At 40.8% G+C, this 21,850-nt stretch overlaps 1 protein-coding gene across 6 annotated transcripts in view; it reads left to right on the forward strand.

The window, feature by feature from the left end:
* The window catches only part of VPS13B (vacuolar protein sorting 13 homolog B), a 368,719-nt gene that overhangs the window by 62,717 nt on the left and 284,152 nt on the right, over window positions 1-21,850 (forward strand). For all 6 annotated transcript variants that reach the window (XR_014010614.1, XM_081204225.1, XM_081204222.1 and 3 more), the window contains exon 17: window positions 6,195-6,376. Coding sequence is in view for 5 of the 6 variants with exons in the window: in XM_081204225.1 (XP_081060351.1) it covers window positions 6,195-6,376 (182 nt within the window). In the remaining variant the exon portion in view is untranslated. The remainder of the gene's footprint in view (window positions 1-6,194; window positions 6,377-21,850) is intronic.

Raw genomic sequence — 21,850 nt, forward strand, 5'->3', positions numbered from 1 at the left:
TTTTCTATTGTCGGTCCTGAATCTTCCAACATGCAGCTTCACTGAATGCCCCTGAGCTTTACTACTGTGAGAGAGGGATAAAAATTCTGTATTTACCTTCTCTGCTCCATGTATAATTTTACACCTCCATCATGTATTTTCCTCCTCTAAACCTAAAAGCAACCAAACTTTGTAGCCTTTCCTAATAGGGGAGTTGCTACATCCCCTTTATTATTTGGGTTGCCCTTTTCTGAACCTTTTCCAGCTTTATAATATCTCTTTTTCAGATGAGGCGACCAGAACCGTGCACAATATTTCATGTACAGTTGCACCATAGATTTCTATACCAGCATTATCATAATGTTTTCAGTCGTTTTCTGAATGATCCCTAGCATTGAATTTACCTTTTTCACAGCTGGCACATACTGGGTAGACATCTTAATCAAGCTATACATTACAATCCCAAGGTCTTGTTCCAGGTCAGATACCATTAGCTTCAGACCCCATGGGGGTATATGTGAAATTTATATAGTTTTGCCCCAGTGTGTATCATATTACATTTCCTTTCATTGAACTGCTTTTGCCATTTTCTTATTTCATTGAAAATGCTGCCCATTCACTCAATTTTGAGAGAACCTTTCAGAGCTCTTCACAATCTATTTTTGTTTTAACTATGCCAAACAATTTGGTATCATAGGCAAACTTCTTACTTCTCAGCCCTAACTCTAGATCATTAATAAACAAGTTAAAAAGCACAGTTTGCAATACTGATCCTTGAGGGACTCCACTTTCTACACCATTGTATTGGGAGAACTGTAATAGATAATAGATTTGTGAGCCAGAAGCAATAGCCCCTTTCATGAAATATCCATGTGGATTTTCAATTGTGGACATGTATTTTAGTTAACTTGCCCATCAAGCTCCTCTAAAAGCCAAACCATATTAGTTCCTCATGAAACAGCATTAGAAATGGTGTTGTGCCTGCCTTTAAGTACAAGAGAAATATGTTGGGAAGTGTTCAACATCTTTTCCCCACCTTAAGTGTTTGCCTCCCTACAGCATCTCTGCCCGAATGCTTTTCTCCTTAGCCAGGCTGAGCCACTAAAAGACTGGGCCTAAACCATTTGGGATATTTGCTGTGGAATGAAATTGGCACTATGCACCCCTCTTTTACACATACCTTCTGCTGTTAAAATTTGATCTCTTCCTGCTCTTTCTATACTGTATTAGCCTTTGCTAAACTGAGGGCCTCCACATATTTTGTACTACAGTTCCCATCAGCCCTAGCCAGCACAGTCTAGGACTAATGCAAGTTGTAATCCAAAACATGCAGAGGGCACCAGCTGGTGAAGGCTGTTCTGTATGGTTGGGGAAGTTCTTTGTTTAAATGAATTGAACTGTTCCCACCACACCTAGTTGACACCATTCAGTAAGTATTCTTGCGAACAAATATTTCATCTAGGGAGCACTGCACTCTTACAACACTGCAGTACTACTAATAACGATACAATGTTATAATTTTATTAATTGGCATTGGTATTTAATAGTTGGATCCTACATCAGCCAATAATCAATCAATCCGTCTCCTTAATTGGCATAGAAAAAGTGCATCGTATACATGGATCAGTCTTTAATACCAATTTGTTACCCTGAATGAACAGATTTATATGGAAAGTAGATAAAAAGTGCATATATACATGTATATTTAATTTAAAGACATGGTGTTCTGTCCATAATTTCTATGTTACAAAATCATGAGCATGTTTCTTCTTGTAACAAAAGAACCTGTTCACTAGTGATCCTTGAAAACTGTAAGGTACATGATGTTTGAAAGTGGTAAGGGAAATTGTGGTTGGATTTACAAAGTTAAGTGTGACATTCGTATTCCAAAGTGTTGGTCTAGCCATATGTGCTTGGGTATAAGTAAAAAATGGCAGACCTGCATATCTCTCTTTATCATCACCACCACTACCATTATTAAATTTAAATTAATATTATTTCAAAGATGGCAAGGAAAAACAAATGGCCTTGTGACTGTAATGCACATTATGTGGCTGCTGACATGTGTAACTGATTGGTTAAATGAAGTTGGTGTTTTAACTAAATGATCAATACCACTATCAGTATACTTGCAAATATTTCTTTTTCCAAAGAGCTAAGCACGTTAAAAAAATTTTTTAATCAACTGTGTAAGTGCCAACTGAAATGTATCCATTTTTTTTAAAAAAGCAACACACACACACACCCTGGCCCCAAGTCATCACTAGGTTCTGGTAGCAGGTTACTGGTCTTGTGTTGGAAAAAATGAACTAATCTTATTTTACTGTACAGGATATGAGTAATAAAAAAAATTAATTTTTGGAAATACTTGGCAGGTTCCAGTCTTACATTTAGGGACTCTGTATAAACTTTTGGAGCCAGCTGTTTGCTGCTATGTTCATTCAATCACTATGAGGTGTTGATTTTAAAGGAATGGGTTGCTGTTTCTAAAGGTACACATTGCTAATATTTCACAGCAAGCCTGTGGACTTGCATGGATTGGTTACATTAGTCCCTTCACATAGAGGGTCAATTCATTTTCACATTCAAGAACAGGGATTAGAATTGCTTTAGCAATATGTCAGATTTATCTAAACTCTTTAAGGCAACTTGCATCAGGGTAAGCAAGTTAGAGAGAAAAACAAATGAATTTTAAAGTAATTCACTTAGGACAGAATCTTTTTTTTTAAAGAAACTCCATGCCAAAGCATGGCAAACATTGCGTGTTCTTCTTTCCTTAAATTTATACTGGAAATGTTCCAACTTCAGCTTTAATGAGTGGCAGATTCCCTTAGCTCTACTAAGGTTTATTTCACCCTAAAGAATAATAATTGGATTGATAGTTTTTTAATCTGTTCTGCTAAATAGGCATATGTTGAAGGTCCATTTTTAAGGACAGAAGTTGTGAAACAGATGCTTTATAGACAATAAATGGAAATACCTTTTAAAATAATTTGGTGTTACAACAAATTCATAGCAAAACATTACCAAAACTAAAGATAAAAAGATGAGAGATCTGTTTGACATGATGATGATCATTCTTACATTCATTTGCATTTTACTCTGACTACAGGAAAATGTTTTCAAAACTTTATATTTCAAAACAGTTATAATAAAATTATAAAATAGCTTTTCATCTAAAGGCAGTTGAAGCTAAAAACAAATCCTCTCATAAACATTTGCTGCACATATGGTACAGTAGAATGTACTGATTTTTTGTGTGTGTCCTGCTTTTGAGTGTGTAATATTTTCTTTAAGTTCTCCCCATTCACTGAAAATCAGTATCTTTCTCCCAAAGGAAGTATTAAAAATACAGTAAGTTTTAAAATTTGCATATTGTTATTTTTTAAAATTTAATACAGTGTTACTAGCCATCAGGGAACTTTTTATGTGAAAGCTGTAAGTTTAAACGTCACTGTAGTTCAGTACAGTAGCTGTATTTCACATCAAACCAGAGGCTTGTTCTAAAATAAAGTTACTCAAAGATTCTGCATTATGAATAGTTGTTATTGCTACTGATGTTAAAACCCACATGCGTTTATTTTCATGAAAATGTTTCCTTGGAATTTGGAGATTCTCTGTCAATGCTTACGTCCATGCTTAGTTCATGACACTTTACATTCCCACTATGTGGTCTGCTCACAAATTACATGTAGTATTCAATATTCAGAAGAGCAATTTGGTCCAATAAAACACAACTACGTAAAATATTTGAATGAGAATAATAGATTAGAATCAAATAATTGTAGAGTTGGAAGGAATCCTGCCTTGCAGGAATCTTTTGCCCAACGTGGAGCTCGAACTGACAACCCTGAGATTAGGAATCTCAAGTTGTTACACTTCAGATATGGTATTGTTGTTGTTTAGTCGTGTCCGACTCTTCGTGACCCCATGGACCAGAGCACGCCAGGCACTTCTGTCTTCCACTGCCTCCTGCAGTTTAGTCAAACTCATGCTGGTAGCCTCGAGAACACTATCCAACCATCTCATCCTCTGTCGTCCCCTTCTCCTTGTGCCCTCCATCTTTCCCAACATCAGGGTCTTTTCCAGGGAGTCTTCTCTTCTCATGAGGTGGCCAAAGTATTGGAGCCTCAGCTTCACAATTTGTCCTTCCAGTGAGCACTCAGGGCTGATTTCCTTAAGAATGGATACGTTTGATCTTCTTGCAGCCCATGGGACTCTCAAGAGTCTCCTCCAGCACCATAATTCAAACAGATATGGTATAGATTCTTAATAACAACAAAAATCTGCCCTTCAGCAGCAGCAGCTGCCAGGGCAAGTTACAACAATATAAAAATTTAAACAGTCCAAACAGAACAGAATCACAGGAATAAGGTGGAACCTGAAAACACGTGTCAGGTGTCAAAGTGCACGGTAAGGGCTGCGTCTTTAACATTTGCCGAAAGCTCTATAGCGACGAAGCCACAGACACTACTGCGATCAGTTTATACCAAGATCTGCTTGTTCCAGAAGTAATAATTAATGATAAATAAATAGCATTTGTATGACTTTCAAGTATTCAAAGCACTTCACATACTTTATCTCTTTGTATAGGAATCCTTGCAAAACGTTGTAAGGCAAGTCAGTATTATTACTGACAAGTTAAAAGAGACTGGCCACCTAGGGAGTTCATGGCAGATGCAAGATTCATTCTAGGACTTCCTGATTTGGAGTTCAGCCTCTTAGCAATCAGCTCTCTGTTTCATGACTTTGGCATGGGCCTTCTAAAATCCTCACTAACTTATCTTAAAACAAGCTTTTTGCAGACAGGCCCCGAAGCAACTAACAACATGGTGGCTAGGTTTTAGTCCATGCAAATTGGCATCTTTGGGCCAATTTTCTGAGAACTTCTGATGAACTAGAGGTAGAAGTACACATTTTGATAAATACAAACACGCTGGAGGAAAGGGCAACCCTCTGTTGAGTTGTACCTTTCCCTTCTCTCTCCATAATGTATCATAACACTTAATACTTCTCACTGGGCCAGTTCGGATGTAACAACCCCATGGTTTAGCAAACCGGGAATAAACACCAAGTTGGACCCACATGCTCTTGCCTCAGTTCTCTCATCCTCCCATTGCAAGCTGGCTTCAACTCCATGATCTTAGTTTGTTTAGAACAAAGTTCCCTGTTAGATCCCAGTGGGGATACCTGGCTTTAATATCACTTTACAGAGTTCTCAACCAGAATTTATTCCTGTCTCTCTCAATGAACAATCTATATCAGTGGCTGTTGGGGCCAGAGAAGGCACAAAATGAGAACACAGTAAGTTTAATATGTGTTACAGAGAGGGAGAACTTGACTTAGGTGTATGCTTTTTGGCAACAGCTCCATGTTGCTTGTAGTGTGAACCCTTGTATAAGTTGACGTCCTTCTGCCGTAGTACGTGTTATTGTCTTAGTATGTGTAGAACTTTTGAATTGTTGAAGAAGTGTCTAAATTGTTATATGTTGTTCCCCTTGTCTACATCAGGGGAAGAGGTGAATATTGTAAAAAGGTAAAGGGACCCCTGACCGTTAGGTCCAGTTGTGGACGACTCTGGGGTTGCAGTGCTCATCTCGCTTTACTGGCCAAGGGAGCTGGTGTACAGCTTCCGGGTCATGTGGCCAGCATAACTAAGCTGCTTCTGGCGAACCAGAGCAGCGCACGGAAACGCCGTTTACCTTCCCGCCAGAGCGGTACCTATTTATCTACTTGCACTTTGATGTGCTTTTGAATTGCTAGGTTGGCAGGAGCTGGGACCAAGCAATGGGAGCTCACCCCATTGCAGGGATTCAAACCGCCAATCTTCTGATCGGCAAGCCCTAGGCTCTGTGGTTTAGACCACAGCGCCACCCGCATCCCTGTGAATATTGTAGACTGGTTATAAACATGGAAGTTCTGTGGAATTCAAATACAAACTAGCTATAGGTTTTGTGAGAATGTGAGGTTCGGAGATTCATTTTTGGAACATGTTCACATTCAGTGTATAATCTTTAGCAAAATAATTGTACTATTGCCTTATGTTTGTTGTAAACCACTAATTTTTTTAAGTTCACATAAAATGATCATGAACTAGCCACGTTTTCAGTGAGCTTTTCCAGTGTTGCCTCTCCTAGGGATTTGCCATTTGGCATTTCTGCCAATAAGCCTGTATACAGATTTAATCATATTTTTGTTTCTGTTGTATTTTCTAGGTCCATGCGTTCTCATGTTGCAGTTAAAGAATGTATATTTGAGCTTCCAAGTCTGACAATTCAAGCAACAAGAGCCCAGACCTTCCTAATGCAAGCTATTTGGCAGAGTTGGGCTTATACTGGAAATGTTAGTTCACCAGTTGTGAATGAAGCTTTAGTGAATGAAGTCTTTCAACCATCAGGTAAATACTATTTTTTTTCTTACCAGTATACTTAACTGATATCTCTGCCCCAGTACAGTATTGCTTTTAGTTTTCATATATTGAACTTTATCTTTAGAATCCAGCATTTAAATACATTTTAGTTGGAAAAGCAGTTTGAATATAGTATCAATGAAACTTTCTGTTTATAGATTAAGAAGTCCCCAGGCTTCACTCTTTGCAAAAGCTTCTACATGCTTTTAAAATTGCTTTTCTTCATTTTGGATGTGTCATAATAACCTAAGGAAATTTACATGTAAACCTTTGGAATAAAACGTATAGATCTTGGTTCAGTGTTTCAACCAGGAGTGACTTGAACCAGGTCACAGAGTATATATTTTACTGTATTATATTGGTTGCAGAATTGTAAATGTTAGAGGTTGCAATGTTTGGAGGAAGGGTAAGATGTTTTGTCTTTAAAGTATGAAAAGAGGCTTCTGTAACAGCTTTATATGCTGTAGTGAATGTTTATGTCTGTCTTATAAATGTGTTTCTATCTTGCTCTGTTGTTATGCCTGGGAAAAATGCAAAACAACTTTTAGTGTAAAGAAAATATGGAAGATACTCTGTTTCTTTCACTGCATGCGCCATTGCACCCACTCTACTTTGGACTTTTCTGTGTTGTGAATGGTAGTTGGGCCAGGTATTAAATTGAACGAATGAGTAAATAAATAAATACAGGCACCCCCCCCCCACTTACGTGTGACCGTGTATATGCATGGCACCAGGAATAGAATCATGTCAGGAAATGGCGGTAGCTGGATAGCCCTTGTGGCTTATGAGGAGAACTTCCACAGAGCCCAAAGGGGACCCTAGGAAGCCCCAAATAGACCTCAGGAGCACCAGAACTTTATTTAGGCTGCTTAGCCTCCCTGCCTAACAGCTGACACGCAGGTTAGCACAGCAGCGGCAGCAGCGGTCTTCATATCCTCCAGCTGACTTTAGAGCTTCAACTCTAGATATTTTAGTCTGGATTGGAGAGAGAGCTGGAGAGCAGGGAAAAATAGGCATTTACAGGCTTTTTAGAGGGTGCTCTCCACTTTATGTGATTTCACTTATGCACATGGGGGTGCAGAACGTAACCTCCACATAAGTGGGGAGACACCCGTACACTTTAAAAGCCTGAGAAGAAAACAGCATTCATCAGGAGAGATTACGCTCTGCCCCGTGGCTTACCTGGCTTGGTTTTGCGCACTTGTGTGCAGAGCAGGAATACACCCATTGTGCTGAATCAAAGAGGCTAGTTAGAACCATTGGGGGGGCTGTGCATAATTACTGTTCTTTATTAATTTATATACTGTTTAATGCCAAAATAGGTTTCAAAGCAGTTTACTTCAGAGGTTTATTTTTCCCCTCTCTGCTTTCCACCTGCCTAGGAGTCAAGGCTAAGCAATAGAGCAGCATCATGGCACCCACTGCAGTTGTTCCCTCACAGTGTGAGCCCTTTCCTCTCCTCCATTGGGGGAGGGAGATGAAGGGACCACCCAAGATCCATGGCTGTGGTGTGACCCACCCAGCTGCCACACTTCCACAAGCATGCTCCCCCGTGGTTGAGGAAGGAGAGTTGGCATGCCAATTCTGGTCCAGCAGCTTCCAGAAGCCTTAAAGTGGCACCCAGCAGCAGCAACTAGAGCTCACAGATGCCAAGAGAAGCAGTAAAGGTGCTGCAATTAATACCCCCAAAATAATACTCCTGGGAATCTCTCCTATTTTCTCACCCTTTTGAACCTCAAGAATTTTACCAACAGCATTGTGGTTGCTCCAGTCTGTTTTTTCCCTCTCAGTGTCTCAGAGCAGGCATATGGGAGAAGCATTGCTCCTATTAGCGTTTTCTCTTTTGAAGCAGTTGCTCCCCCTTCCCCTCATCTGTGGGCGAAAGTGCCTAACTGCAGTACTCAGACCTAGTAAATTTGATGGGAAATGGGTAAGCAGTACTGTACTGTTAGTCAATTGAGGGTTAGTATGTTTCTTAGTGGAGTATAGGCTGCAGCACCTTGTGGTGGGTGCTTAAAATGGCTGCTGGATTTAAGCGTCGTGAGAAGCTCAGGATAGTTTCCCATTCAGTAAAGCCAGGTTGCTGCCAGAAAGCTGGTGTCTCTCCTTTGGTGGAAGCTTGGCAACCCTCTTAAACTCCATTGCAGCTTTGTGTGGAAACGAATGGGTCATCTCGCTCCTTATTCGCTCCAGAAAACAGTACATTTTTCCTTTCAATCTTGAGACACAGAGGTAAGAACAGCATGTAACAGAAGTTAGCTCTTTGTTACTCCTCTCATGAGCAGATAAACCGCCCCCACCGCCTTTATGTCCTTATGTGATGCAGGGTGTAGTACAAAAAGGGGGAAAATGGCAACTCCGAGGGGATAGCCTTTGAGGAAAGGAACGGTGGGTCCTAGACTTAGACTCCTGCCTTCCCTCAGCAAAGCTGACCACCTCCCTCTGAAAAATTAGCACAATGTTGTCAAGGAGCTCAGGCACACGCTGGAAACAGGCACACAAAGGGACATCTCTCATTCTCTCCCTCTCCCTCTGTGTCTGTCTGTCTGTCTGCCTGCGTGTGTGTGTGTGTGTGTGTGTGTGTGTGTGTGTGTAAATCCAAGGACCATGCTGTGCTCTCTCTCTCTCCCCCCTCCCTCTCCCTCCTCCCCCCCCCCCCGTGTGTGCAGGGTAAACTACTCCCCCTGCAGACTCCCATGTCCCCTATTTGTGTTGCTTTTCCATGTTCAGGCATAATGCTATAGGGCGATTGTTGTGTTGTGAATGGAACAGAATGCTAAAAAGAACGTTCCTTCAGAATGGTGGGATGCTCGTGGGGATGGTCTTATTTGTTTAAAGTTAGGCTAGCCCTCTCCAGATAGGAGGAGCGTAACTGGGCCACCAGCGGAGCCTAGTGTGCCCGAGAGGCCACTTGAGCCTCAAGTGACGCTGGTGGAGCCGTAAGTATTCCCAGCCTAGTTACCTTCTCCTTCAGAGGGAGTGTAACTCCATCAAGAACAGGATACTTCCCACCCATCTGGTCTAGGGAACCACTCTAAACAGTGCCTTAGTCTTGTCTGGATTAAGTTTCAGTTTATTGGCTCTCATTCAGTTTTCCCCCAACCAATTTATTCTAAAGAAAAATTAAAAGTAGTTGAATTCTCTTTAATACTCTTTCTAAGGACCATTCAAAATCAATGAATGATTTTTGCCCAGGGAATACTGATTGGCTGTTGAAGGACATACGTTTCAGAAATAAATAAATACAATGGGATATAAATATATTGCCAGAGTTACAAGAACTACTCATGAACATTTATGTTTCATAATCAACTGTTATTGTTAAAATACGTTTGGGTAGCAAATGGAAATTTATTTTTTTGCCTAAGTAAAAATCAATTTATCTCGGGAAAGTTATTAAAGTATATTGAATTAGTAGAGTGTGAAGTGGTCAAGCTTTTGTTTCAGCCCTGAACTTCTTAGGTGACTTTAGGCAAGACACTATATTTTGGTTTGCCTGTAATAATTATATTAGTAGCACAATTTTATTTGTATAACTGGGAAGAAAGCTTAGCAAAAAAATACTTGCTGCATACATTGCACAACAGAATGAGTTTACCAGCGAAAGATTGCCAGTGGCAATTCAAGACCTTTCAGTATGCATTATGCATTATGTTTTCAAATTTCTGTTTATCACAAACCTACTTTACTTTTTATGTGTATCCTAGAATAATCTGTACTAGAAAGGTATTAGATAAAGATGTCTGAAGTGAAGATCTAGGTTTAATATTATTTGTTTTAAACTGAATAACTACATTAATAAAAGCTATCATCTCCTGTTTTAGAGTTCTCATTAAATGGTTTTATTTAGTGCACCTAAAATGTCTGGCAATAGGCCTGCTAGAATGCTAGAAAAGCATAGATGCAGTTGCACATGCTTTGATTTTCTCAGGAAACTGGAATTGCTGCTGCACTCTCCTTGTACTGCTCAGGTAGTTCATAATTTTGTTGACAGTCCAGTTCCATTAATCTGGTATTTTTAGGAAAATTGCTTGCAGACCTTAAATTTCTCTGCTTAAGGTGATCAAATAGGCATTTGCATCCTTCATGTAAATGATGTATTAAAGTTAAAATAAAATCTACTTTCCAGAAAGTAACTGCAAAACTATTTTATGCAAGACTTCATGTGGGATACCTTAATGGTTGAATAATAAATTTTACCTCATAAAAATGAAATTCAATAATACAGTAGCTTTCTCAGCGCAGTAGCATCTGGTTAAATCTCAGGAGAGCCAATATTTTCCAACTCATTAGGATCATGTCATTCTGTATGTCGTCAACATTGACTTAGCCAAGCTACCTTTACTTACATAACCACCAAACTATTAAATAGGTCTCTTGTGGAGTGAAGTCAAATATTCCTCTTATTTTCCTTTTGCCTTAGAAGAAGAGAAGAAAATGTACATGTTGTAACATTTAAACATCTGGTCGAAACCACATCAGGGTAATGCTGAGGAAAGTAACAGGATTCAGAATTCTTCCCAGGTGTGCATATAAAAAGGGTTTTGGAGTTGCTGCATAGTTCTTTAACCACTTAGGAAAAAGATTGAAATATAGTGATTTGCTGTTCTAATGCCCCTGTTTGAAATCTGCTTTCCCCCTCTTTCTCCTCTTTTTAAAAAACATTTCTGAGTTCAGTTGTAATGCAGGTTGTTGAGCTTTAATCATTTCCTTCCAATGTACTGGTTGGAATGTGTGTTCCACATAATACAGCCAAGACTGGTGCTTATTTTGGGCGCTGCAAGTTTTGATTTTAAGCAGTGTGCAATCTGTGTTCAGGGTTGTGTTTTCATGAGTAATTGCTTGGTTGTGTTCAGAGCACATATGGAAGAGCCTTGCAATGTGTAAATGTTTCGTTGTCTCCTGTAGATCATTGTACTTCCAAGAGTTTTGATCCCTGAATAGGCTCCTGTGCTCAGAGCTATTGTGCTGTCTTAAATCTGTATTTCACTGATGGGTTTAGCATGCCATTCCAGAGAAACTCATGTTTTGCCTGTGGCTTGCTAGAAGTTGGTATGGGTTGATATCTGTCACCATAAGGACTCTTGGCATTTCCTAGCCTCTTAGAAGCAGATTTTTTGCTGCTGGCTGAGTAGCAAAGAGGTGATCAGAATAGTTTGTAGCAGGGGTGCCAACTTGAATAAAATAAAATATTGTGGGGTCCCAGGTAAGCCCTGCCCCACATAATTGATCGCATGGCGCAGTGCACACGCTCCATTTGAATGGGAATGCCCATCAACTTTGCGGGGGCCCAGCCCCTCAAATATTTTATTGGGGGGCCCAAAGCCCTCACGGCCCCTGGGAGTTGGCTGCTATAGTTTGTAGGGATACCTCAGAGTGATTTAAATGGATCTCCTACTCAGATTGTCATGAACTTGGATGAACACTTCAGGTATTTTTCAGAATTGGGTTGCAGGTAGAGGAGGAAGTGGGAGAGATAGGGAACACTGCACAAGCAAGATTTTCAGAAAGAAATATAGGGAATTACAGTGGTACCTTGGGTTACATATGCTTCAGGTTACATACTTTTCAGGTTACAGACTCTGCTAACCCAGAAATAGTACCTTGGGTTAAGAACTTTGCTTCAGGATGAGAACAAAAATCGTGCTCTGGCAGTGTGGCAGCAGCCCCATTAGCTAAAGTGGTGCTTCAGGTTAAGAACAATTTCAGGTTAAGAACGGACCTCTGGAACGAATTAAGTACTTGACCCGAGGTACCATTGTACATAGAATACGTGTGGTAAGCCTTCTCAGTTTTGCTATTGGATGAGACCATGTCTCATGTAACCTAGTTCTTAAGCATTTAAAGGGCTTATGCTTAAAAAGTTTTCTTCAGTTTCTGTAGAAGAAAGGCAGGATATAAATTTAAAAATTTAAATTAAATTTCATTATTGAGAACCCAGCTTCTTCACTGATCACTCTGGCAGCTGCCCACTTTCAACGCAAGCTGCCTGCCTTTTTGTCTACTGTAAAGCCATTGTAAATGTTGTTTATTTCATTTAGTTCTTGGAAGTCTAGGTGTTTTGTTAGCTATCCAGGATATTAATGCCCCAGAAAAGTGAAGTGTAAATATTGTAATTAGCAGTCTGAAGATAGCACAGCTGATTTAAGATGACTGCAACAAGAAAATGACAGTCAAGCACAACTTCCTTGCAAATCTGTGCAAGAAATACACACTGTGTAGTCTTGAGCCAAGATAGATGCTGACAGCTGAGATAGCTTCAAAGAGTTGCTGTTCCAAATGCTCGCAGTAGAAAGAGCTTCAAAGGCAAACTGACTCAGCTGTTTCCCCCCCCAAAAAAAAGTATTCTCACACTCTTAATCCTGTGCTTTCATTACCTGTCACCTTTTCCCATGCAAAGTTGAGTCCATAGTGTGTGCTATCACTTAAATTGGTAGAAGTAAGCACTGAGATTGTTGAATTGTGTGGTACATTGTGGTGAAAGAGAGAAACAGGGTGCTTTGTTAAGCAAATAGATCTGCAGTTCTGCTCATTCTACTAGGTGTGGGGAGCAGTACCCCACTGGTTATGTAGCATTGTGTGTTTTCCTGTGCTTCTTGAACTGTTAATTCATTTTGCTGTTTCCCGGCATCCCCTACCCCAGTGGATTTTTGATTGCCTCAGTGTTAAGAACTGGATGAGAGCAGCAGTGGGTCTCGTGCACAGGAGGCATAGAAGGCAATAGAGAGAGGCCATCCTAGCCTTCATTGAAACTGTTCTACTTGGTGCTTTTCATGGGAAGTGGGCAGGATTCCCTCTCAAAGTTATAATCCTAAATTTAATTATGTATGTGTAGCTCCTAATTTTTGGCCACCTCATGAGAAGAGAAGACTCTGTGGAAAAAACTCTGGTGTTGGGTAAGATTCAGGGCACAAGGAGAAGGGGACGACAGAAGGCGAGATGGTTAGACAGTGTTATAGAAGCGACCAGCATGAATTTGACAAAACTCCGGGAGGCAATGGAAGACAGGAGTGTCTGGCGTGCTCTGGTCCATGGGGTCACGAAGAGTCAGACACGACTAATCAACTAAACAACAACAAGCTCCTAATTTAAATTCATTAGCTTCATACCTGTAAGCAGGAATACTGTTGTTGTTGATGATGATGATGATGATGCAATATTCAAAGCATCAGTGATCAAATCACAATCATCAATAAATACAAGTAAGCTTGCCTGAATTTCAGCAGTGCATGATTCCACAGTTAAAAGTATTGTTATTATAGGCAACCAACTTGATTATGAGTCCTGGAATACCTGCTCCCTGCCTTGCAGGCCTTTTTCCACCTGGCTTGGGAGGGTGGGGTTCTGGCTGACTCCAGCTACAAAAGCAGAAGCTGCTGAACAGAATCTTGGGCTGGGGTATTGTTCAGTTTTTGTTGGAGGTGAGGAGTTGTCGCCTATGTCAGTGTTTTGTAGTTTTACTTTGGATCTTAAGATTTATGTGTAAATTGTTCAGTGTGGCTGTGTACATTTTATGTTTTGTTTATTGTTTATGACTACTTTCGTTATGCTTGTAGCCAGTGCTTTCTTTCTTAAAAAAATGTTTAGAGATACTCTCATTTTGACTCAAGAAAACCACCATTTTATAGTTCAAATTGGGAAAAATAAACACAGTAAATGGATAAAAGTACAAAGATTCACAAAATGTTTAGGCATATGCATACCCCTGTGTCCCCCCAGAAAAAAAGCACTGCTTGTAGCTATGTAATTTTTTAATGCTAGAAGCTGCCTTGAAGATGGTTATAACTTTGGCAAGATGGCATACAAATAAAATGATTGATTTCTTTTGTGTGTAACTCCAAATATCCAAACCTCAAAAAGTTTGTACCTCCAAATACTTGGGTTAATGTCAGTCTGGATCTGTGTATTTTGTTGTTGAGTTGTAAACATAAATAACCCCAGCTTTCTGATAGATAGTTTATATTGAATTTGCTGGCTTCAACGAAGATAATTTTGGCCAGGCCTTCAAAACTTGCTAACAGTACTCTCTATAAAGGAATGGATGACTAAAACTTGAGATAGGTTGGTTTTTACAGCCAGTGTAGGAATCAAAATGCAGGATCTGTTGCTCATCAGAATTTCCAGGCTCTTACTACCAAAACACTTTAAGTTTATTCTTGAACCCAAGTTTCATCAGTATTGCTAAGGGCTGTTTAATGCTGTTACTTTGTACATTTCGGCACCTGTTTCACAGAAAAGAGTCTTCTTTCTAGGATTTATGTGCACAATAGAGTTGTCTTCTAGATTGTTTTCATCTGTGTTAGGAACTGTTTGATATTTAAGTTGCACAACTGTTTCCCAACAAAAGTCATGTGACATCAGCACTGAGGTGCAATAAGAGCTCTCCTAGGATTACATTAAACAGAATGGAAGACTTTGAGTATGTAAGGTTGTGTGGCCTTGAGTACAGTTTATATTTGATATATGAGCTGTCACATAGCTGTTGCATGACTGAGATGTGCCTGTAAGCAATGTACTATGCAGATGGGTTTTCTCTGAAACAAAGCCAGAGACTAAATCTGAATGTGTTCATTTGGAGGGTAGAGAAGACTTCATAAAACATATGGAAGCATTTCTATGTTTTTATTAAATAGGCCTTTTAGTATTTAAGTGGTTTTGATAATAAGGTTGATGCCAGTTACCTGAAATTTCAGTGTCTGAATCTAGATGTGGGAGATATAGTTAGAATAATATGGTGAGGAATTAATTTCTTTAAGTTATCAGTTTTTTAAAAAGTATGGTTAGTTATTAAGTATTACAGTTAGTAAATGCCTCAAACGAGTTATTTTTTGTCTTCACTAAGCATATTTAGCCAAGGACTTCCTAGGTAAATTTCTTCCTACTCATTAAATAATAATCTATTTTTGCTTTGGATGTAATCCTTTGGGGTCCTATGTAATTTATGGACCAAATTCCGCCCATGCATTGTGTTTCACTGTGGTTCCCAAGACTGACTGGCCAAGGCTTCCTTTCATGTTTCTCAACTGTTTTAATCTGTAATCTGATCTCTGATAAATTTCCACTCTGACTTGCCTAAGCCCTTCAAGCTTCCACATGTCCTCACCCCTTTTCTTCTTTATTTTCTAATTGTACTGTGGCTTGCTCATGTTCTTTATACTTTCAATTTCCCCTCACTGTTATATTGGACTAGTCCTCAGTTTCCTAGAATGTGCTCTATCATACATGATGGCCTCTTCTTTACACTTGGCACCAGTCCTCATCCCTTTCCTGCTTCATCCAATATTTACTGGTTAGTTTTCCTTTCTCAACTCACTTTACACATTTTTCTTTAGCACCTCCATCCTTCTTCCCTTTTTGGGTTTTCCCCTAAAGCTTAAGTTATTTCTCTTTTCCACATAGATTGATTTTTAATGTCTTTTACCATACATACTCTGTTTTTGATTTCTGCTCTATATCTTCCAACCTCTGTTAAAGTGAGCCCCAGGTATATCCATTGCAGCATGCAGTTTCTTATCTTTTATTTCCTATTTATTTCTGTTTACTAGATCATGCAGCTTTTCTTCTGAGTCTACCATTACCTTTTGTCTGAATGTAAAATATTCAAACCATTATGAGATCTTGATTAGTTGCGGCTCCCATTTTTATAGCAGTGTTTTTCACTGAAGAGAGTTCTCTATGGCTACTCACCTAACATCTTATGGATCTCAGTGAAGGTGTGGAGCATGCAGGAAAGGGTTAACTCCTCTTCTGGAAGGCAGGGTCAAAACTGGCCAATCTGAAGAGGAGCGAACCAGCCTGGACTCTGCCCTTGTTGGAAGAACAAACTTAATTCATGGCTTCTACATGCCATTTCTGAGAGTGCAGGGCAGCTGCTTTTTCTTGAAAGATGTAGGGAAATGTGTATCTGAAGAAGTGTGCATGCACACGAAAGCTCATACCAAGAACTAACTTAGTTGGTCTTTAAGGTGCTACTGGAAGGAATTTTTTATTTTGGGAAAGGGGTTGTTCTTGTTTGTGGTTTGTCCTGTTGCCTCCTTCACTTCTGGTATTCCAGTTACTGATGTTGTTAGGAAAGGCAAAGAAGGGTGTTTGAGTGGGAATAGAAGGTATTTACATGTGGAAAATGGGGCCCACAAAGTCACAGAGGTCGACAACAGTATGTGTCTAAAAAGTGGCATGCTGCAAACCAGCACCACAAAGCCGGTCCAAGGAGGAGAACAGTAGAGCGGCTTGGCACCCTTACTGCTCACATGGCAGCAATTATTTTCCCAAAGTAAGCAAGGTAGCAGGAAAACAGCTTAACACACTTCTTGCTACCCCGCCAATGCTTGTTTCCCTGTCTCTCCTTGGAGGAGGTTGATCTCCTCCTGCTTCTGTAGCCCACCCTCATGCTCACTGGAATTCAGGTGGGGGTTTCTGAGGAGAATCAGGCAGGAGGACAGTCTCTCTCATCTCTTCCTCCACTTTAAAGGCTTCTATTACCTGCACACCCCTGCTTTGACTAAAACATTGGGCTGCTACAACTTCTTGCCAAGTCATGTCCATGAGGGAGAGAGTAGGCTATGTGTGGGAGGCATGTGTCAAACTCTGGCTTTTGTCATGGGCACCATTTTGCTTCCCACTTCAGGGAATGAAGGAGGCATGGGCAAGGACTGAGAGTCCTCAAAAAGGATGTAATCTCCAGCTTGAGGCAGAGCTTTAGGAATGAAAACAAAATTCTCTTCAGATACGTTAGGTTGGATTAATAGGGAGGTAGTTTTCATGTAATACCTCAGGCTCCAGTAAGTGATGTAGAAATAAAAGGTGTAGAGGTCATGGCTCCATTTCATCCTTCGTACTCTTCCAGTTTCTCATCTAGGAGTGTCGCAGTAATGGGAAGGGGTAAAGGTAGGTGGCACAGAAGTCAAAGAAACAGCTGTTCCATGGGGACTGGGAAGAGGAGTTCTTCTCCTTCCAAGTCCAGATGTTGTCTTCATGCCAAGGACTTCAACACTAATTCATGAGGAGAGGATATTTTTCCATTCCCTGAACAGCCACTATCAGCTCCAGTTCCACCCTCTATATCAGGAGGGGGTGAGGAAGAGACTTCTCTGTAAAAGTTTGCTTCAGGGAGAGAAGAGTGCAAACTGTCAAGTGAACCATTATCTCCCCCTGCCATTACAAAAGCATCTTTTCCACACTGAATTTTATCTATTTCTACTCAGTAAAGCTATAAAGGCCTTGCTGATAGAGCCATATACCGGTATGTAGGCTACCAGTATTCCTGAAGGCGGAGGAGATAAGGCTTGGGGAATCACTCAAGGTTTTTCTTAGAACAAGTCTTTTAGACCCAGTAGTTTATTAATGTCCTCAACTCATTGATAGTACTTGATCTCAGGAATGGGGAGAACCAGACAAACCCGATATGCCTGCCACTTTCACAGAAATTTTGTGTATCTTACCGCAAGCTGTTATGGGCATTCTGAATGCGCTTCCTGTTTCAATTCCTAAATCTGTGATTTCACAAAATGGTGTCGAATTTCTATTTGCTAGGCCATAGAATGAACAATGCTGTTTATAGATATCTTCATGACTGGCCATTAGGCCAATTTCATCATGACAAGGACTTCTTTCCTCTGTGAACTGCTGTTCTACTGAAAGTGCCAGCTGAAGCATCTCTCAAACTCGTGTCTGCAACACCTCAACTAGCTCCATCCATGGGGCAGCTGCCACAGTCAACCCCCACACTGGTGCTTCTATAAAGCACTGTATGGCACCTATTTTGACTCACCAGTCCACCAGTTAATGTTTGTCAAACACTGTATTCCTCCGCTTTTGGCAGAAGGGTCCTTCAACAGGTAACAGAAAGTTCTCCCTTTCTTCTGGGCATCCCTTTCCTTTATCACCTTCCTGTTCCACTGACCAAGAATGGCAACTTGGATTTACTACGAAGTGTTTTTCCTGTCAGTGGAGAGTGGATAGTTAGGAGCAGCAACAGCAACCCTCCTGTGTAGTTCTGTCTACCTGTTTGGTTCCTTGTTTTGTAATTAAATTGGTCTGAGTTACAAGGTTCTTTGCATTGCAACTATGTTCTTTGTTGAGGCTTAATCTGGAGACTGGTGGAAGATTGCTACCTCTTCAGGCTGGTCACCACGCTTGAGATGGTGGACAATTTTGTCTGCCTGGGTTCCTCCATAGCCAACAACTTCTCCATCGACGCTGAGCTGGATAAGCATATTGGCAAGGCAGCTACGGCAATGACTCACCTCTCCAAAATGGTATGGGAAAATGTGATGCTAATGTCCAATACCAAGATGGAAATCTACCAGACTTGCATGCTAAACATGTTACTTTATGGAAGTGAGTTGTGGGCAGCTTACAACTGCTAGGAGCAGCACCTCAATGCCTCCCAAATGCACTGCGTCAGGAGGATTTTGGCCATCACATGGCAGGAGAGTCTCAAACAAAGAAGTGCTCTCCCAAGCCCACATTCCCAGCATGTTTGCACTCCTATCTCAGCAATGTCTACGCTGGCTTGCTCATGTCCACAGAATGGAAGATGGCAGGATCCCCAATGACTATAGGAGGTTGGCTTCAGGAACGAGGCCAGTTGGCAGACCAGCTCTGCATTACAAAGATAATCTGCAAACGTGACATGAGGGCTGGCATCATGAAACCTTGCAGACAACTGCAGTGCCTGGAGACAGGCAGCCTGGTCATGTATCCATAGCAGTGACCAGAGGAGGAATGACTGCTGGGAGAAGTGCAGAGAAACACCATGGTGCATCTGCAGCAGCACAACCGGACGCCTTCATCTGCCCCTGCTGCAACAAAACATGTCTCTCCTGTAGGTGCTGTAACCTTCAACAGTTTGACTTCACCCTGAAAGGCGCACTGTTCAATTGTCTCCCAAGACAGACAGATGTCAACCAGGTACAAATTCAAGTTTTCCCAGACCATTGACAGATGGCCTGGCATTTTGCACCTGGGAAGCACATTTGTTGCTCTTTGTAAAAAGAAAAAGAAAAGAAAAGAATTCTGTCTGTTCTGAAATGAGCTGGGAATGCCAGACCATGATTCTCTTGATCCCCTATTTTTCTTTCAATGTAAGAATTTATTATCATATTTCCTTGCGTATGAAATGAACATAGGAACTCTTTGTAATAATTGGTGTGTGGTATAGATTTGTAAATAAAGTGTATTTGTGTAAGTAAAGGTAATTCCCCCAGCTCTTAATCAGCTCTAACTCCCCCAGTGCTTAAACCTCTCATACTGCTGTTGTTGGGGCTCAGGGGGCTTTCTTTGTAATGCATACTTTAGTCAGTTTTGGGGGTGTTGAGCCAAACAGATTTTTTCCCTTTGTTTGATTTCCACTTTTAATTTCCCCTGATATTTTTTATTTCCTATGGCAGGGTTAACCTTTATTTCAAATGCTTGCATATTTAGATTTCCCACATACTGTGTAGTCACTGGGGTGGAACAGCAACAACTGTTTTCTATTGTTTCCATCTCCTCCTCCTCTTCCTCCTCCCCTTTTCTCTCTACAGTCAGTGTGGGCACCACAATGGAGTGTCTAGGCACATTTTTTTTTAATAGCAAGAATACAAAGCTGAAAATGAATGAACTTTCATTTTTTGCATGGTCCACTCCCCTAATATTCTCATGAGGGTCCCTTCTCCAGTCTTCAGAGAGTGGCTGGAAGTGAGGAGGCAGAAAAAGGTCCTCATTTTCTTCCAGAAGTGGCAGTTTTAATTTGAAATCTTAGGCTCAGTACTGCACCCAGAGCTCAGAAACTGCTTGCATTAATGAAATTCCCTGTCGCAAAATGCACCTAGAACAATGGGAGTTATGAACGCTGTCTACGGTATATCTTTTAATTTGTAAATCCTGGTATCCTCATTTTTCATTGGGATGGTTTTAGTTGCTGCCTCCTGTATAATGTTGCGAGCCTCCATCCATAGTTCTTCAGGCACTCTGTCCAGCAAATCTAAATCCTTAAACCTGTTCCTCACTTCCACTGTGTATTCATAAGGGATTTGGTTTAGATTGTATCTTACCTGTCCAGTGGTTTTTCCTACTTTCTTCAGTTTAAGCTTGAATTTTGCTATAAGAAGCTGATGATCTGAGCCACAGTCAGCCCCAGGTCTTGTTTTTGCTGACTGTATAGAGCTTCTCCATCTTTGGCTGCAGAGAATATAATCAATCTGATTTCGATGTTGCCCATCTGGGGATGTCCATGTGTAGAGTCGTCTCTTGTGTTGTTGGAAAAGCGTGTTTGTGATGACCAGCTTGTTCTCTTGGCAGAACTCTATTAGCCTTTGCCCTGCTTCATTTTGAACTCCAAGGCCAAACTTGCCAGTTGTTCCTTTTATCTCTTGATTCCCTACTTTAGCATTCCAATCCCCTATAATGAGCAGAACATCCTTCTTTGGTGTCACTTCTATAAGGTCTTGTAATTCTTCATAGAATTGGTCAATTTCAGTTTCTTCAGCACCAGTAGTTGGTGCATAAACTTGGATTACTGTGATGTTAAAAGGTCTGCCTTGGATTCGTATCGAGATCATTCTATCATTTTTGAGACTGCATCCCAGTACAGCTTTCGCCACTCTTTTGTTGACTATGAGGGCCACTCCATTTCTTTTACGGGTTTCTTGCCCACAGTAGTAGATATGATAGTCATCCGAACTGAATTCGCCCATTCCCGTCCATTTTAGCTCACTGATGCCCAGGATGTCAATATTTATTCTCGCCATCTCATTTTTGACCACATCCAACTTACCCAGGTTCATGGTTCTTACATTCCAGGTTCCTATGCAATATTTTTCTTTACAGCATTGGACTTTCCTTTCGCTTCCATGCATATCCGCAACTGAGCGTCCTTTCGGCTTTGGCCCAGCCGCTTCATCAGCTCTGGATCTACTTGTACTTGTCCTCCGCTCTTCCCCAGTAGCATGTTGGACACCTTCCGACCTGAGGGGCTCATCTTCCAGCGTCATAACTTTTATATGCCTGTTGTCTTTGTCCATGGAGTTTTCTTGGCAGGGATACTGGAGTGGTTTGCCGGTTCCTACTCCAGAAATGCAAGAAAGCAAAGTGGCTGTCCAACGAGGCCTTACAAATAGCGGGGGAGAGAAGGCAAGCAAAATGCGAGGGAGATAGTGAAAGATACAGGAAATTGAATGCAGATTTCCAAAGAATAGCAAGGAGAGACAAGAAGGCCTTCTTTAACGAGCAATGCAAAGAAATAGAGGAAAGCAACAGAATGGGAAGAACCAGAGATCTGTTCAAGAAAATCGGAAATATGAAAGGAACATTTCGTACAAAGATTACCATAATAAAGGACAAAAGTGGTAAAGACCTAACTGAAGCAGAAGACATCAAGAAGAGGTGGCAAGAATACACAGAGGAATTATACCAGAAAGATATGGATGTCTCGTACACCCCAGGTAGTGTGGTTGCTGACCTTGAGCCAGACATCCTGGA

This window comes from Podarcis bocagei (genome assembly GCF_964188305.1).
Source record: "Podarcis bocagei genome assembly, chromosome: 8".
Taxonomy (NCBI): Eukaryota; Metazoa; Chordata; class Lepidosauria; order Squamata; family Lacertidae; genus Podarcis; species Podarcis bocagei.